Raw genomic sequence first — 20,138 nt, forward strand, 5'->3', positions numbered from 1 at the left:
CCAGTAAGTCACTCGGCGTATTCAACCGTACCGACTTATATATATAAGGAGGATTGTATTTTATAACCCGTGCCCTTACTCCAAAATAGGTAGGACTTAGCAATTTGAGCTAATCCAAACCTAGTATGTCACCGTCCCATACCGGTACATACAATCCAATCCGTCCGATAGTTGATAAAGCATATACAAATACATAACAATATCAACGAGTCCATATCAAGCATATCAGAATGCAGTAACAACCGTTCTTGAATAGTCCCAACAAATTGATTAACATTGGAAACATAAATATCAATATTAATTACTCTATTCCACGCATTTAAATAATTTATAAATGTTAAAACCAACAATTCCAACCTAACCATGTTAGAATAGATTAACCATCATGCTTTAATAAATCCAACCACTGATTAAGTACTAACAGTATCAGTGTCAAAACCCACAGTTCCAAACTAAGCACATTAAAGTATACTAGAAAAAACATGCTTAATTAATCCAACAATAAGCCGTTACCTGATCACCCACAGGACTGGGTCTGTAAATATAAGTTTATTCCCGGTATCCATAATTAACAGAGCTTAAACAAATGTTATAATATTTATTTCCATGGCATGCATAATAAATCTAGACAATTTATCATACTATTAAGCTCCTATTCAACACAATTGACGAATTAAATGTTAAGTTTAATCATCAATTAATCTTTAGCAAAAATACAGATTCCTTGTATGTAGGTATACTCTAAGAATTTGCAATTAGCAGTGCACAACTCTCACAAGAAATTTTACATTATAATCTGGAAGTTAGAAACTCCAAACCCACACAAGTCTGCAAGACATTCGTAATTAACTCCATGTAATCCTAACGATTAATGCTTTGTGTCCAATTCTATGTTAATCCGATCTTTGGATATTTATGTTTACTCTAGACCACTCCTAAACCATCCATTACAGTATTTATTCTCCACTAAAACATATTAAAACAATCACTAGGAAGCCTAATCACTGAAAATTGGAAAAACAACCAACAGACCCAAAAACCCACGAATAAACAACCTGGAGCCGGCTCCAGAATATTGGAGCCGCCTCCAATGGCCCTGGAGCCGGCTCCTAGACCATTGGAGCCGCCTCCAGTCCAAGGAGAGCCGGCTCCAATCCAATAGGAGCCGGCTCTCTCCCTCCTCTTCTTCGTGTTCTCCTCTCCGGTCGCCGTTTACGCCTCCGATACTTCACAGTATAGGTTTTCAGAGAGTTTAACTTAATCCCAGAAGATTCCAACCCTTAATTCAGTCCTTATTATGCTAATAATATGGATTAAACCAAGAATTAAACAAGAAAGTTCAAAGTTTAAACAGTTTACAATTTTAAAACAAATTCAGTTTCAGTGAAACTCTGAACATGAAACAGCTAACGTTTTTATTTTTTTTTTAAACATGTAATTCATCCTGGAACTATTGAGTATGCAAAGAACACGAGTATAAGGGAGAGAGTAAGGTTAGAACTTGCCTTTTGAGATTTTTATTAAAAATCTCTACGTTGTCTTCTACGATCTCCGGCGATTCCTACTACAACTTCCTATGTTCCTCGTTTCTAATTCCACAGACGTGTTTTGGTTTTATTATTTTTTTCCCTAAGCAGACTTATCTTATATATTTATAGGCAACCAAAACCCTAAGTCCAATTATATCTAAAGTCTGAAACGCGGCCCATAAACACAACCTAGTTTATAAACCCTGTCGGCTTATTAAATTAAACCTAAACAGAACTAAAACCTTAACCACACTTTTATACCTAGTCATAAATTAAAACCTGTAATTACTAATTCAATTAAAGAAACAATAAAAATTCCAAGTTAACCGTAAAACAGAAAATAACATACAATTTACAGAGAATTAAAGCCAAATAAATAATTAAAACAATTAACTTAAATAATCACAATTATCACAATTAATGTAAATAATTCAAATAATTAATTAAACCAAAGAAAACAAATAAACTAACTAATTAATTCAAATAACACAAATAAGTTAAGTAAATCAAATCATTAAAAAGTCAATTAAAACATAATTCAAAACAATTAATAAACCAAAAACAATTAAAACATAATTCAAAACAATTAATGAACCAAAAACAATTAATGAACAGAAAACAATTAAACAAATTACCGAGACTATCCTTTTGAAAATTAGGGGTATTACAATAGTCCTATGCCATATAAAAATTTTGGCTAAGTCCAAAACAAGCCGAACGGCCCCAAGAGCCGATCGCGACAAAAAACAAAGGCCCAAAGAGCCAAACGCCATACCAAATTTTATCAGAAATTTGGCTAAGTCCAAATAAAGCTGACCGGCCCCAAGTGTCGATCGCAACAAAAAACGAAGGCCTGAAGAACCGAACGCCATTCCAAATTTTATTAGAAATTTGGCCAAGTCCAAATAAAGCCTAATGGCCCCAAGTGCCGATCGCAACAAAAAGTGAAGGCCCAAAGAGCCGAATGCCATACCAAATTTTATCAGAAATTTGGCCAAGTCCAAATAAAGCCGAATGGCCCCAAGTGCCGATCGCAACAACTAGCGAAGGCTTGAAGAACCGAACGCCATACCAAATTTTATCAAAAATTTGGCCAAATCCAAATAAAGCCGAACGGCCCCAAGTACTCAAGAACCCAAATAAAAACAAGTAATCACGAGAAGTTTGAAGAAAAGATATAAACATATATATATATATATATATATATATATATATATGAAATTTTTATAGAGGCAGGATATACCCTACATCTCCAAAAAAAAAAAAAAAAAAAAACTACTCTTCATTCATAGGGTCCTCCACAGTCTCAATTCAATCTTTGGCATTAAACTTTTGCATGAAGGCATCGACCAACTCCACTCTAGCTGGAATAGAAGGTGGAACATCAAAAGCCAAAGGGGGCAAACCTAAAGAGCTTGAAGGGTACTGAAGAGGGGGAAGAACCTCAGAAGCCACTTCACCTTTCAATAAAGCAGCAAACTCTATCTCCCTATGCCCACAGATGGCTCGCCATATTCCTCGGTGATCTGGAGCCCTTGCTTGGCATCATGCTCATCGACATCACCATAGTCCCTTATCTCAGAAGGGAGCTGTCCCTGGGCAAAGCCAAGCTTGAACCCCTTGGCATAACGAAGGTTTGCAACTTGGGAGAAGTGAGTAAACATCTCTAAACCCCCATCCTTGCAGGTCTGTATCAGGGAATTCGCTTTCCCGAGCTATAAATTAAGCTCAGCAGCTTTGTTCTCAAGTGCTTTAGCCCTCTTGCTAAAGTACTTAATTGATTTGAGTTATTCAACTTTTTCTTTTTTTAACTTCCTTAAGGGAAGCTTTCAAAAGGTCCACCCTCTCTGAAGGGTAGTAGTTTGGTTTGCTTGAAAAGAATTAGCCAAAAGCTTCTTCATAAGGGCAAACATAAAAAAAGAACTCTGCAAGAAGAATAAACAATATGTTATTAACAAGGGTATAAAAAACAAAAGCAGAAGAGAAAGGGTGAGTAAATTACCTCCATAATAGACTTGGAGGCAAGGGAGAAGAGATCATCAACGCTCATCTACTGTTGAAGGATCTCATCTCTGGGTGGCCACATTCCTCTAGCTAAACCCATCAATACCTCCGGATCCTCAGCTCCAAAGTCGCCTATGGTGACTGGAGAACCATTAGCCTTCAGCATTTTGGGAAACCACCATCCAATGAACCTTGCAAAGTCACCCCCTGCAGTATAAACAACAGTAGGGACTAGGGCATTCTTACCCTAAAAAGCTCTAGCCATAAGCTTGAAACTCTTGGAAGGGGGATCTTCCTTTGTAAAAGAATGCTTGGGCGCATGCTTGGAATAAACCCCCTTCTGTTTCTGAGGGGGAGGAGACTTACTTGCCTCAACAAGGACATTCTTCCTTTCCCTCAACAGCTTAACGGCTGCTTTCCTCTCTTTCTTGGTCGTACGGGACTTCAGAAGAGGAAGTTCTATGGCTGATTGAGAGAGGAAAAGAATATTAGGTGAAACAATATCAGTTTCAGTATTTGAAGCCTTAAGGTCAATTGGCTCCTTGGTATTTTGAACAATCAGGGGAGAATCTCTAAAGATCGCCTCGAGAAAAGAAGAGGAGAGCAGAAGCCAAGTAGAAGGAACGTCACTCCAGACTCTCGCTTGCAAATACTCGAGGCTGATATCTGCAAAATTTGAAGGGAAAAAATAGTTTTATAGCCTAGGAAGTCATAAATGTAACAAAAGTGCTTTATAATACAGATAAAGCAATAAGACTCGCCCGAATCATAAAACGCATAACAGATGAAGCATGAAAGCTCGTCCGGATAAAGAAATCCTAAGCAGAAGAGGAGCGCCACGTCCCTCTAACTTTAATAATTTTATCTTTTCACTCCTTATCAGAAGTGTTAAGATAGGAGAAAAAGGATCTACTTATCTTAGAATGGAAGTGGAATCTACTCTCTTCACCTTTTATTCTATTGAGCGTATAACAAAGTAGAAGGTCAGCAAGATTCAAGGTCAGACCTCTAACCCTATCCAAAGCAAAAAGGCAAGAGAGGATGCAAAAAAAGTTAGGGTTAACCTGAAGAGGGGCCAAATCCAATACCGATAGGACCTGAAGATAGAAGGATTAAGGGAAAATTGAAAAGCAGGGAAATACAGAGTCGAGAAAAGCATCTCGTCCTCTCTCAAACCCTCACCAATACTGAAATTTAAGTCATGATCATACTCATCTAGGATAACATCAGAAGGGACATGATTTTTCTTTCTCAGCTATGCAATAGAGAAGGACTTCCTCTCTATGATAGCCAGAGATAAAATTATTGGACCTTTAACATGACCACTTGTACTCACCACCAGCGTCCTCGATTTAGAATCGGACGCATAAGCGCTATAAGTTCATTCAATATTCTCTTGACTCATAATGACAAAAAAAAGGAATAAAAGAATGACTAACCTTGACAAACGAGAAGAAGATTATGCAGCAACAGCAGGTACATTTTTGCTTAAGTCAAAGATAGGATTGCAGCCGTATATATCTAAATGACAAGAGCACAATATATAAATGATACAAGGTAGATAACGAAGAGGCGAGCATGAAACCCCAAAAATCGGAAGCATAAATGGCAATGATAAGCAGTAACAGCCACAGAAACACCTCCACTTCCTAAAAATAGTTATAATTCCATATATGAATTTGATTCATAAAAGGAATTGGGGGGCAAAGTGTGAAGGGACATTTCCCCACCTTTAGTCAAAAACCCCAGCACAAACTATAAACCCAATAAGAAAGACCTAAGAGAAGGTCAAGTTGGCCCAAATGGGGAAGGAAGGTCCACTCAACAAGAGGCAGACCAGGGAATGGCCCAAGCTCGACACATTCAAATTTCTAAAACGCCCATAATAAAGGAGAATGCCGCGAAATAAGGGGCCATGAATACCTACATCCGAAAACTACCAATAATGGCTCTATGTAAAGCTCTGTACATGCATATAAATAAAGGATGAATAAGAAGATAAATCCTTCGCTTTCCAATTGCATCTCTTTTGTTGCCTAAATTGTTTATATTCAGTCTGTTTCTATTGTTCATATTTTTCTGTATTTTATCTTAAGTGTTCGGGTGTAAAAATTTGTGTAACACCCCGATATTTTAAAGGATTTATTAATTAGAATTAATTACTTTTATTTTATTTTTAAATAATTTGTTTGATTTATTTGGATTTAATTGCTTTTATTTTTATGATTTGTTTTATTTAATTGAGTGCTTAGATTAATTATCTTATTTTAATTAAATTATATTTCATGATTATATATGATGATTGTTTGTGTGTGTGCTTGATTATTGATTGAATTACTGGTGTGTTGATTTTATTGGTATGGTGTGACTTGATTATAATTTATTGCTTTGTTTATGTGCTTTATTTAATTAGTTATTTTAATTTAAGTGTTTATTTAATTATTTAATTTATTTAAATTAATTGGATTTGGGTTTAATGGAAGTTGGACCAAAAAATGTGATCTTGGGCTTGAAGTAAGCCTGGTTGGGTTAATTAGTAAGGGCCCATGGTTATAAAGATATTTAAATAATTATCTTTGCATAATTATATATATATATATATATATATATATATATATATATATTTTTCCTTCATATAATTATATATATATATATATATATATCATATGCACACACACACATATATATATATATATATATATATATATATCTCTATATATATATATCATATAATATATGTGTATTATTTAAGATAATTACTATTTTTCTTATTTTATTTGGTAGTCCTACTTGGAATAGGAATTGGATTTTAATGTGTATAAATATACACATAAGGTTTTATAGTTAAAAATTTACACGTAAGAAAAATAAGAGAGACGGAGAGAGAAGAAGAAGAGAAAGCTGACAAAGAGGAGGCCGGATCAGAGAAAGATGATGTCGGAATCGGAAGAGACAATCAAAACTTGAAGTGTAGGTTTCGTTTTGAAACCTTAAGGCGAGTTCTTCTCAACTTTCCTCTTAGAACTCATAAGGATTTCACCTTCAATATCAATGTTTAGATTAATTTTATTTGTTTAAAAATCATGGTTGGAATAGATTAATAAATAAAAAAAACATTAAGTTAGGTTTATTTGAATAAATCAGGATTAAATCAGAGTATTAAAAGCATAAATTATTATATTTGATTTGTGGATTTATCGGATTTTAATTGTATATATAGGTGTTGTATATATTTTAAAATCAAGTTTTAGGTTTGATCTATGACCCAAGAGGGTTAATTTTATAGAATTTCTGGGATTTTTCTGAATATTTATTTGGAATTATTTTGTTATATATATTTATGTAAATTATTTATTCAAAATAAATTCTATCATATACATTTTCGAGGCTCTGTATATCGACATCCCAAAGGGCTTGGATTCGGTGTAGGCGTGTGCATGGGATCATGGTGCACACACTAATGTGGCCCATTGGAGTATTTAAATGTATGTGGATTGATTCAGCGTGGTACGGTTCCATGGAGATTTGGTATACCACAAGTCTGAGCCCTAGATGTGGCTTGATTAATGTGATAGGGGATATGGTGTAGCACAGTTGCATGGAGCCGCGGTGAAGGGATCTTGTGTGACGCGCACATACGGATAAGCATGCATACAACGAATGGCAGCATGCCACATCAGCCAGAAGGAGGATTAGGCATGTGGCAGCACGTGTACCACACGTAGGGGAGCGTGGAAGAGCTTGAGAGGTGTTGGAGGGTGTGTGGCAGCGCACGGGGGCACGTGCGGGGTTCTTTGAGGTCCCGGGAAGTTGCCGTGGGGTCTATTAATGTCCCAGAATTGATTTAAATCTTATTAATGTTGAAATTAATCAGTAGAGGAGGTATTTTATGTGTTTGAGGGTTGTAGGATGCTACTATATTATTTAGTTACATTTATTTGCGTACTATAATTAATTAATGATTTATTACAGAAGGAAGTGTATATATATATAATTATATGTGTGTATATATTGTTTATTTAACTTCTAATTAGTATTATATGTGTATATATGGTTTATTTAACTTGTAATTTGTATGGAAGGAAGTGTGTGTATATATATATATATATATATATATATATATATATATATATATATAATGGAACTATACACATATAATATATATGTGTATATGTATATATTATTTAAGATGATTAATATTATTAGTCTTATTTGGTATATTTGGATAGGCTAGTTATTAAATTAATTATATGCATATGATATGGATGAATGGAATGCCTTGGTATGAGTTGTGTTGTTGATAAGTTAATTTGCCTATGTATAAATTGTTTGGTTGATAAATTAACTTTTAAGGTTTGGTACATGGTTGAATTGTAGGTATGGATGAGTTGCCAAAGGCGTAAATATTTTGCCTAAGTATTGGTATGAATAAAATACATACATAGAAAGTATGGATAAGTTGCTAGTTTAAAAGTGTATAAATATATATATATATATATATATATTAGGAGGTATGGTTGAATTACCAATATATAAAGAAATATATTTATAATGGCATGGTTGATTTGCCAAAGCGTAGTTGAATTGCTATGTGTTAGATGATTAAAATTTCATCTAAGGTTACTGTATGTATATGTTGGATTATGATTAAATATTCTTAAATTAGAATAATCTAGTAATTACAAGTTAGTGTATTATTTTATATATATTAATAAAATAATATTGGTAGAGACATGGACAATTTGTCAAAGCCTAGAAATTGGCTGTGTGATTTAAATAATTAAATCATTATTGGGTTTTGAATTAAATATAATATTCTTTAATTATATTGTTTAAATGTTTAATTAACTATCTAGGACGAGATTAAGGTTAAGGAACTTTTCTTTAAAAGAAATGGTGGATTGGTATAGGAATGATTATTATTTAATCATTGGTAATGGTTTTGGAATTAATGAACCTAGTAATAGATGTGACTATTGTATTTATATATAATTATTTATATATATGCGTATCATTGTATATTAAAGATAAAAACTTTATTAGGTTTGGTTTTGATCAGAGATGGTCTGCTTATTGGTTTCCAAAGGGTTAGTAGAGAGAACTTGCTCGTGGGTTTGATCCACTTATTTTTATTTTTCAGATTATTAGAAGTTCCAGTCTCGAGGTTGATGAATCGCAACTGGGAGACTGCCATTCATATACTAATCTTATTTACTTTAAAAGAGTATTGTTATTTATGGGATAACGTTTTTAGGAATCCTTAAATTACGGGATTCCCGAGTTATAATTTTGGAGAATTATTAATGGATTTATTCTTTAATAGATTTTCCTTCAACGAGTAATTTATTTATTTTCTTTTTGTACTTTGTGCTTGCTTGAAATACTTTAATTGTTTTGATATCCCCTGGTTTTGTGTGCGGATTTGATAAACCCGTGTTCCGAAGTTAGGGGGTATTACAGTTAGTATCAGATCACTCTAGATTCAAGTGTCTCTAGAGTGTCTTTCGTTGTGTGACTTCCGTGTTGTATACTCTTTTACTTAGAGCTTAAGTTTAGGATTCATTGTATTCTATATTCGGTCCGTTAGTGCGTCCTAAAGTTAAATCGTTTAATCTTATCAATAAATGGTAGGACACTGATTTGGAAGGTATTTGAGGAGAAAAGTGCATAGGTGCCAAGATCCTATACTAAATCAGTATGTAGGGAGACAACATTTATTGTAGAAACTAATTGAATAACATAGACTATGACGGCCGATACTTTACATTTATACAGTAATTGCATGTTCGAGATAGAGTAGATAACTGAATTGTAAGAAGTTATTACTTTTACACTTAGTATTGTTTAGAAGGATGAATGTAGTTTCAGATATTCTTGAACGTCAACACGATACAAATTGGTTAGTATGTTGAGAAGTAATCTGGTTTAGGGGTTTGACCAAGATCGATTGAGAGCATTAAATAGAGCTTTCGGAGTTGCCTGTTGGTATGACATTGCTTAAGGATTTGTATGAATGATCTTTTAAGATTTTTCATTCGTGGATTGTTGTTTAAAAGGAGTTGAACTATGGGTCCTACATTAATTAAGGACATACTTATGGAGATTGCTCTTATTAGAGATCATATACGCGCGGCCATAATGAGCAAAATAGTTAGGTTATCGTAAACTCGTATATTAGAGTTCGATAATGGGAAGCGGGTTATTATTTAAAGCATTTTTCGTGAAGGGTATAACGTGGTTTAGTAATAAAGAGTAGGTTATTACCTTATTATGTGGGCTATTCATATTTTGTTTGATTAGACAACAGCCTGTCGTTGGCGATATTATATATTTCAAGTCATGTGTGTAACGGAGTTTTTATTTGTTTTGCTATAAGAAAATACAGTAATGGGGATAATTCCCAACGCATGTAAGTTGGTGAGGTTAGGTTGCAAATAAATGTAACAAGTATGGATTAACTTAGCATCATCTTAATAAATTACGAATACGCCTGCTAATTATGAGTAAGTGTGGATGGGTTAATCCCACACGGATAAAGGAAGAATGAAAATTTATATTAAATAACCAAAATTTTATGTCATGAATTCGTGAATTCCGATGACGGAATTCCTTTTGTTAGGGGGGAAGAATGTAATACCCCAATATTTTAAAGGATTTATTAATTAGAATTAATTACTTTTATTTTATTGTTAAATGATTTGTTTGATTTATTTGGGTTTAATTGCTTTTATTTTTATGATTTGTTTTATTTAATCGAGTGCTTAGATTAATTATCTTATTTTAATTAAATTGTATTTCATGATTATATATGATGATTGTTTGTATGTGTGCTAGATTATTGATTGAATTGTTAGTGTTTGATTTTATTGATATGGTGTGACTTGATTGCATTTTCTTACTTTGTTTATATGCTTCATATAATTAGTTATTTTAATTTAAGTGTTTATTTAATTATTTGATTTATTTAAATTAATTGGATTTGGGCTTAAGGTAAGTTGGACTAAAGGATGTGATATTGGGCTTGAAGTAAGCCTTGTTGGGTTAATTAATAAGGGCCCATGGTTATAAAGATATTTAAATAATTATCTTTGCATAATTATATATATATATATATATATATATAATTATATGTATATAAATATAATTAATTAATAATTCTTATGGAAGGAAATATATATATATATGTATATGATTTAATTAGTTAAGAATTAGCATGGAAGGAAATATACATATATATATATATATATCATATAATATATGTGTATTATTTAAGATGATTACTATTTTTCTTATTTTATTTGATAGCCCTGCTAGGAATAGGATTTGGATTTTAATGTGTATAAATATACACATAAGGTTTTATACTTAAAAGTTTACATGTTAGAAAAATAAAAGAGACGGAGAGAGAAGAAGAAGAAGAGAAGGCTGACAAAGAGGAGGCCGAATAGGAGAAAAAGGATGCAGGAATTGGAAAAAACAATCAAAACTTGAAGCATCGGTTTTGTTTCAAAACCTTCAGGCGAGTTCTTTTCTAACTCTCCTCCTAGAACTCATAAGGATTTCACCTTGAGTATCAATATTTAGATTATTTTTATTTGTTTAAAAATCATGGTTAGAATAAATTAATAAAAAAAAAAATTAAGTTAGTCTTATTTGAATAAATCTGGATTAAATCAGAGTATTAAAAGTATAAATTATTATATTAGATTTGTGGATTTATCGAATTTTAATTGTAAATATAGGTGTTGTATATATTTAAAATCAATGTTTTAGGCTTGATCTATGACCCCAGAGGGTTAATTAGGGTTTATTGAATTTCTGGGATTTTTTAAAAAATTTCTCGGATGATCTAAATTTTTATTTGGAATTATTTTATTATATATATTTATGCAAAATAAATTCTGTCATATACATTTACGAGGCTCTGTATATCGACATCCCAAAGGGCTTGGATTCGGTGTAGGCGTGTGCATGGGATCATGGTGCACACACTGATGTGGCCCATTGGAGTATTTAAATGTATGTGGATTGATTTGGCGTGGTGTGGGTCCATAGAGATTTGGAATGCCACAAGTCTGAGCCCTAGATATGGCTTGAATGAAGAGATAGGGGATATGGTGTAGCGCAGTTGCATGGAGCCGCGGTGAATGGATCTTATGTGACGCGCGCATACGGATAAGCATGCATCCAACGAATGACAGCATGCCACATCATCCAGAAGGAGGATTAGGCGCTTTGTAGTGAGTGCATCCCGCGTGGGGGCGCATGAGGACACCTGCCAGCTAGTGGTGGTGCGTGGAAGCGCGTGAGAGGTGTTTGGGGGCATGTGGTGGCGTGTGGGGGCGCGTGTGGGGTTCTTTCAGGTCCCGGGAAGTTGTCGTAGGGTCTAGTGATGACCCAGAATTGATTTCAATCTTGTCAATGTTGAAATCAATTAGAAGAGGAGATATTTTAGGTGTTTGAGGGTTGTAGGATGCTACTATGTTATTTAGTTACATTTATTTGCGTAATATAATTCATTAATGATTTATTACGGAATGAAGTGTGTATATATATATATATATATCATTATATATGTGTATATATAGTTTATTTAACTTTTGCTTAGTATTATATGTGTATATATGGTTTGTTTAACTTGTGATTTGTATGTAAGGAAGTATATACATATATATATATATATATATATATATATATATATATATAATGGAAGGTATTACACACACACATATGTATATATTATATAATATATGTGTATATGTATATATTATTTAAGATGATTAATAGTATTAGTCTTATTTGGTATATTTGGATAGGCTGGTTATTAAATTAATTATATGCATATGATATGCATGCATGGAATGCCTAAGTATGAGTTGTGTTGTTAATAAGTTAATTTGCCTATGTGTAAATTATTTGGTTAATAAATTAACTTTTAAGGTTTGCTATATGGTTGAATTGTAGGCATGGATGAGTTGTCAAAGGCGTAAATATATTGCCTAAATATTGGTATGAATACAATACATATATAGGAAGCGTGGATGAGTTGCTAGTTTAAATGTGTATAAATATATATACTTTAAGAGGTATTGTTGAATTGCCAATATATAAATAAATATATATATAATGGCATGATTGATTTGCCAAAGCGTAGTTGAATTGCTATGTGTTAGATGATTAAAATTTCATCTAAGGTTATTGTATGTATAAGTTGGATTAAGATTACATATTCTTAAATTAGAATAATCTAGTAGTTATTGGTTAGTGTATTATTATATATATATTAATAAAATAATATTGGTGGAGATATGGAGGATTTGTCAAAGTTTAGAAATTGGCTGCGTGATTTAAATAATTAAATCATTATTGGGCTTTGAATTAAATATAATATTGTTTAATTATATGGTTTAAATGCTTAATTAACTATCCAGGACGGGATTGAGGTTAAGGAACTTTTCTTTAAAAAAAATGGTGGATTGGTTTAAGAATGATTATTTTTTAATCATTAGTAATGGTTTTGGAATTAATGAACCTAGTAATAGATGTGACTACTGTATTTATATATATGCGTATCATTGTTTATTAAAGATAAAAACTTTATTAGGTTTGGTTTTGATAAGAGATGATCTGTTTATTGGTTTTCAAAGGGTTGGTAGAAAGAACTTGCTCGTGGGTTTGATCCACTTATTTTTATTTTTCAGATTATTAGAAGTTCCAGTCTCGAGGTTGAGGATCTGCAACTGGGAGACTGCCATTCATCTATTCATCTTATTTACTTTTAAGTAGTATTGTTATTTATTGGATAACGTTTTTAGGAATCCTTTAATTACGGGATTCCCAAGTTGTAATTTTGGAGAATTATTAATGGATTTATTATTTAATAGATTTTCCTTCAACGAGTTATTTATTTATTTATTATTTTCTTTTCGTACTCTATGCTGATTTGAAATACTTTAATTGTTTTGATATCCTTTGGTTTTGTGTGCGGATTTGATCAACTCGTGTTCCGAAATTAGTGGGTATCACAATTTGCACCTACACTGTGCCCTCTTAAATTTAAATCCTAGCTCTGCCTCTGACCACAACAACGTGTCACACACCTAAGCTTCAACTAGAAAGACCAAAATACCCTTGTAACAACCACTTGTTATTCTCAGCTTTAAGCTATTGCTAAGACTGTATAATTCATAATGCAGGCTAGATCACAACTGTTCAATGCAATGCAATTATCTAAACAAATGTATAAACATATAATACAACTCTAAAATGATTATAGTACCCCTGAAAATCCCTGTAGCTAATTTTCATATGTTGAACTTCAGTTAACATAGAAAATAGGCTTAATAAGTTGAATAGCTGCAATGTACTATCTTAAACCATTGTGTAATTGAGTCACAAGATAGTAAAAGACTATACAACCCCTGAGAGATGATATAAGCCATTATGCACAACAATGGTGATGATTTAAGGCCTTAACAGCTCTTTAACACTAGGTTTTGACATTAAATAGGCAAATACCAATTGGTACTTACTAGGACCAACAATCTCCCCTTTTTGCTTTTAATAACAAAAACCTCACAATGAAATAAAAACTAAAAAGTGAAGATCTAACAACACAAGTATATGAATACCATAGTCACAAAGAGATAAATGTAAGCACCAAAACCTTATTAAAGGATAAAAACTATCATTATTTCAGTTATTTTCTATCCTTTTTTGACATTGAAGGTCAAAAGGTGATAAAGACCAACAATTATAAGATCAAGAGGGTGGTGAAACAACCCTAAGAAGGTCTCTAAGGGCTGTAAATCTCTGAGGAAGAAGAGGTTTGGTCATAATATCTATAAGTAGATCTTCAGTGGGCAAATAAGTGATATCAATGAAACCTTTTTGAATTTTTTCTCTGAGAAAATGATACCTGATGTCAATGTGCTTGCTTTTCCAATGGAGAGTTAGATTTTTACTGATAACAATGTCACTTTGGTTGTCACAATACAGCTTGGGAGGACCTGAGAATTAAAGACCAAGGTATGTAAGTGTTATCCTCATCTAAAGTAGTTGAGAACTAGCTTGAGAGGCAGCAATGAACTCAAGTTCAAGGGTTGAAAGGGACACTGTATCTTACTTTTTGCTCACCCAAGAGACTATATTAAAGCTAAGGATATAACAACCTATAGTACTCTTTCTGTCTGATGCGACCCTAAGCGTGTGCACAAAATAATGCACAACAATTTGAGTTTGGAAATTAGTGTCAAGTGGGCATCATACTTTAAATTTATAAACCGCTTAACACCTATACTATGTAGTATGAGTGAGAAGGGATCATCCTAAGAGCTAATACGTGTTGGAATTTAACTTCGACTCTAATGTATCAAATGATTGCAAATGAGAGTTAATTGTTTTATTACAGGAAAATTCAATTAATTAAAATACAATTAAAATAAACTAAGTTAAGTTAGGGATTTAAGAGATGAGAAGTGAGGTCTTGGGACATAGGAATCGCCGCCAAATTTGTTCACCAAATCACACACTTTCAACTAATTTGGGGAAAACATTCTTGTGAACAAAATGCGACTACCAATTGCTATATTAAGCATGAACTATCAAATTTTAGAATGAATTGTTTACCTAACCAACAAATAAACTAAGTGTTGCACAACCCATCAATTTTAAGCATGACCCATCAAATTAGTAACAATTGTAACACACATCAATCTAGAGAATTATGGAATTTGCAATAATAAGCTGTGGAATATCAAATCAAGCATAGATTATCTACCTACCAACAAACATGAGTTAAATTGTAGAACAACTCATCAATCATAAGTATAATCCATCAAATTAATTGACAAACCCATTCAATGAAAACCTTGCTTAGCCATCACTAGATCCTTAATTAATCGCACATGGACATGCAACCAACATAGAGAATCTAGTGTAGAGATCAATTCCCAAACCGGACGACTTTAGGGCATTAGATGTAAAGACACTCCTAAGAACTTACAAATTCAAATCAACTAGGTTACAGATCAAAACAACCTTCATCTAATCATTTCTCACTTCTCACCTTTGGTGAAAAGTCCTCACTTTATTTGTTTTTGCAATTTTTTTTTTTTTGGTAACCTAGAGTTTGGGCCTTCCACCTTTTGGCGCGAGAAATTTAATGCTTAATAAGGCTAAAAACCCGGCTACTTAGTAAAAAGAGTTTGTTATCCACCTTTGTCAAGAATGAAAGCTTTCAAAATACTAATAGCTCAATTGGGATATAACCAAAGTAATAATCAACAAAGCATGTACCCCACAAATGAATGCTAGTGTGCGCCTGTGTTAGTGTAGAATCCTAGAATGAATCTCAAAACAATCACAAAATTAAGATGATGTGGACCACAAAAACAAGCATGATATTAATTTTTCAAAAAAATTACTCCTAAATAGCATCCACAAGGCATACAAGGAGTATTAAACTCTCAAGTCAAGTAATTTTTAAATTCTAAGTAACATATGCCTCAAAAGATCAAAATCAGTGCTAAAATGGATCCCAAGTCTCAATCATGCAATTACGGCTCAAAACTTTAAGTAGAATGCATCAAAGTCACCTTAACTCCAAACTTAAACCGCACATTGCCCTCAATGAACAATGATAACAATGCAAAAGATGGAAAGAATATACCGTGGTGGCAAAGACATGAAGCCCGACAATGATCTAATTCGAAAGATGTCTCCCCCAAACTTGGAATCAACAACCTGCTTGAATAACCACACAAGCAAACTCATATCAAATATCAAATAGGGTAAGAATAACCAATGTATGCAATCTAAGGCAATATAACATAAGATGAAAGAGAGATATGAGATCAAGCTCTAGATAAAACATGAAAGTAGCATGACTACACTTAAGGGCACAATGTTGAAATATTTTTGATTTTTTCTTTTTATGAAAGCATGTAAAGAAAATGAAAAATGTAAGAAATATGTAAAATTGGTGCTAAGTTTAATGTCTCTAGCAAGACAGAATGCTAATTTGAAAAATTATTATTATTATTATTATTTTTAAGACATAACAAGTATGTATACAAATAAAAATAAAAGGCAAGTAAATAAAAATGCAAGAAGTAAAAAAGCAAAAGAAATCAAAAAATTTATTTTATTATTATTATTATTATTATTTTTGCTTCGATCAATTGTGAATGTCCACGATCGATCAAAAATTTGAAATCCCGAGAGCTCTTTTCAAGGCAAAAATGGGGGCCTGTAGACTTCGATCGATCAAAAGGGCCTAGGCACAACCCAAATGCTGAAATTTTTTGGAAAATTTTTTAAGGTAGAATTTTTTGAACAAGAAATTTGTCATGAAGTGCAATGGATCATCAATGAAACTATCTATACGACGTAAAAAGTGAAAAATAAAAAGAAATAGGGGAGGAATAGAGTTGTGAAACTTTACGAATACTAGTATTTAATGTCTATAGCAAGATGTTGGTTCAACTCACTAATCAAAAGAATCAAAGACCGGATATGAAACATTCTTATTGATTCTCTTTTCAATTTTCTCATTTAATGCCTCACTTACAACAATGAAATCATCCTCCAAAAGATTTACTTGAAAAGAAATGAAAGAGATGATTTCGTTCCTTTCATCCACGATCTTGAAAACAAAATCAATAATTGTTAGCTTTGCCTCATTTTTGTGCTCTTGAAGTGTATTCAAAGAATCACTTTCTTTGTGAATTGGCAAGGCAATGTCTTTTAAAGACTCATTTGGAGTATTAAGAAACAGCCTCTCTTCATCCTTTTTCTTTTCGTCAAAAATCACCATCTCCTTACCTTCCAAGTTAGTTAAGGAGTCTATTAGAGAGTTCATTACATTTTTGGAGCTTTCAAGGTTAAAACCACAATTTTTTATACATTTCAAAAAGGCATGTCTCAAGAGGGTCTTTGGAGATAATAGAAGGAATGCGCTTTTCAACAAGTTATTCCTCCTCCTCTCCTACCTCTAAAGTGGTCAACATCTCCTCACTCTCTAAAGTATCAAAGGTCGGGATAAAATCATGATCAAAATAAGGAAAGTCATCATTAATCATGTTATGCTCTATTGGATTAGCTGCTAACACACTTTCCACTTCCTCCTCTATACAAGATAGAGTGCTAGGCATTAACTCACTTGTTTCATCCTCCTCATCCTCATCTATATAAATTAAAGTGCTTGCCATTTGTTCGTTTGCCTCTTTCTCCTCCTCTTGACAAGAAAGAGTACTTGCAATTTGCTCAACTTGAGCTTCAAGCTTGGCTTAAGATATTAGAATGAGAATTAATAAGTTGAGTTTGTGAAATATGCATATCATGTAAAGTTAACACTTTTTCTTGAAATTCGGGTGAATAAGGTAATGAAGGTGGTTCTTCATAAAATGGTGGGGGAGGGTAATAGTCATAAGGAGGATTAAAAGAGTTATCAAGTTCATAATAAAATAATGCATGTTGAACATTGAACTCAATTTCATATGGATTGAAATCTGGTGGAGGGGCATAAGGTGAAGGGATGTAATTTTCCTCCAAACTTGGATCAAACAATGGCTCCATCCACATTCAAAATCCCAAAGCAAGAAAATATTGGTCTCCACACGGGCCGATGATATTGCAATAAAAACAAGGCTTCCACACGGGCCGATGCTTGGACTTTAATAAAACAAGTTAATTAGCCTCAACAAGGGCTATCTCAAGCATACAAAGAAGTGCACAATTAAGCTACAAGATTTTTAAAAAATGCTCACCAAGGTCCCTAAGCAACTTTAAATTCTAATGTTAACTTTAAGCTCCAATGTTTGCCTTCTTTGTAGTCAAGTACCTAATTGACAAATAATATCAAGAATAAGAAAAGAATATATAATAAAAATAAAATAAAAATAGAATCAATCAAATTAACACTATTGTATTCAAGAAAAAATTAACACTATTGTCTAGTCTAATTCTAACAAAATCGTTAATCCCCGGTAATGGCGCCAAAATTATGATGCGACCTGACCTTGTGCACAAAATAATGCACAACACTTTGAGTTTGGAAATTAGAGTCAAGTGGGCATCATACTTTAAATTTATAAACTACTTAGCACCTGTATTATATAGTATAACTGAAAAGGGATCGTCCCAAGAGATTATACGTGTTGGAATTTAACTTCGACTCTAATGTATTAAATGATTGCAAAGGAATATTGATTGTTTGATTACATGAAAATTCAATTAATTAAATTGCAATATACCTTTCTCGGCCTTTTGGCTAAGATCAAGTGTAGTATTTGTTCTTATCAGTTTAATATCTGATATGTGAGGAACAACAAATTGCGTAAACAGCCTTTAAAATTGAGATTACAATTCTACCATTTTCTCTCAACAGCAGGCGATTTAGGGTTAAGGCTCATACATGCAGTTTCAGTGGCTGGGACAGAGAATCTTGTGATGGAGGAGGGTCAGTCCTCCTCCACTAACCTACCGGCGGGATCTGCAAGCCGGTCATCTTCTCCCACCACTTCTTGGTGTCGTTTCTTTAAGGAAGCAGCACCTGAGTTTCAGAATCTTAAGTTCCATAGTCATGTCCGTGGAAAGAAAGTCTCGATTACAAGAAAAGATGTGGTTGATGAGATCCAATATTGGTCCTCTTCTGTAGTAGGTTATGTGATGGGTAAGAAACCTTACTATCATTATTTTAAATCATATGTGGAGAAGAGGTGGTCCAAGAATTTTAAATTGATGTATTTGAAGGATGGATTCTTCTTGGTTCATTTTCATGATAAGACTGATGTTAATAAGGTGTTGTCTAGAATCCATACATTCGAAGGAAAACCTATAATCCTTAAGCGTTGGAGTAAAAATGTTAACTTGGAGAAAGAGGTCTTGGAATTGGTTCCTATTTGGATTCGTATTTATGATCTTCCTATTCATTGTAGAAAGGCACATGTGGTGTCTATGGTATGTTCTTTCTTTGCCAAGCTAATAGACATGGATGATTTAGAACTTAATCAAGACAAAGGAAGATATTTGCGAGTGATGGTGGAGGTGGATGTTAAGGAAGAGTTACCTAACTCAATGGTGGTGGATATTCATGGTATTGACTGTGAGATTACGTTGGAGTATGAGTAGAAGCCTCAGTTATGTTCTCTTTGCCAAAGAGTTGATCATATTAAGGACAGATGCCCTCAAAATATCTTATAAAATAAGCCTAAAAAGACTGTGGGAAAATGGATGGTGAAAAATAAAGGAAAACTGGTGCCTCAAGATGCAGATAAGGTGCTTATTGAATGTTCTCAATTGGATATTGAGACCGTGCCTGTTGAAGACATTGTGACTTCGAATGCTTTTCAAGTATTACAGACTACAGATATTCAAGATGAGGTTGAGGAAGTTGCAGTACAGTCTAAACAGAAGGAGGTTAAGGAAATAGAAGAGATTGACAATAATTTACAGATAGAAATTTCTGGTAATAATACTGCAACAAATAGGTTGGTTGCTACTCCTATTTCTACAGTGACAAAATCTCAAGAATTGGATATTTGCAGGAGTGCTCAGGTGACAAGTATTGTGACTATTGATTCTGTTGATACTAAGGTTGGCAAA

The 20,138-nt window shown here is 33.1% G+C and overlaps 1 protein-coding gene and 1 pseudogene across 1 annotated transcript; both read left to right on the plus strand.

Annotated features, from left to right (window-relative positions):
* The first annotated feature begins 18,783 nt into the window (after positions 1-18,783).
* Positions 18,784-18,910, plus strand: LOC132267705 (U2 spliceosomal RNA; annotated as a pseudogene).
* A 73-nt stretch (positions 18,911-18,983) lies between these two features.
* Positions 18,984-19,664, plus strand: LOC132266223 (uncharacterized). Its single transcript, XM_059767076.1, has one exon. It carries the CDS (start codon positions 18,984-18,986, stop codon positions 19,662-19,664), a length of 681 nt encoding a protein of 226 aa, XP_059623059.1.
* Positions 19,665-20,138: the final 474 nt, after the last annotated feature.

This window comes from Cornus florida, unplaced genomic scaffold (genome assembly GCF_030987335.1).
Source record: "Cornus florida cultivar Cherokee Brave unplaced genomic scaffold, ASM3098733v1 CherokeeBrave_3.0.0_Hap2_Chr07, whole genome shotgun sequence".
NCBI lineage: Eukaryota > Viridiplantae > Streptophyta > Magnoliopsida > Cornales > Cornaceae > Cornus > Cornus florida.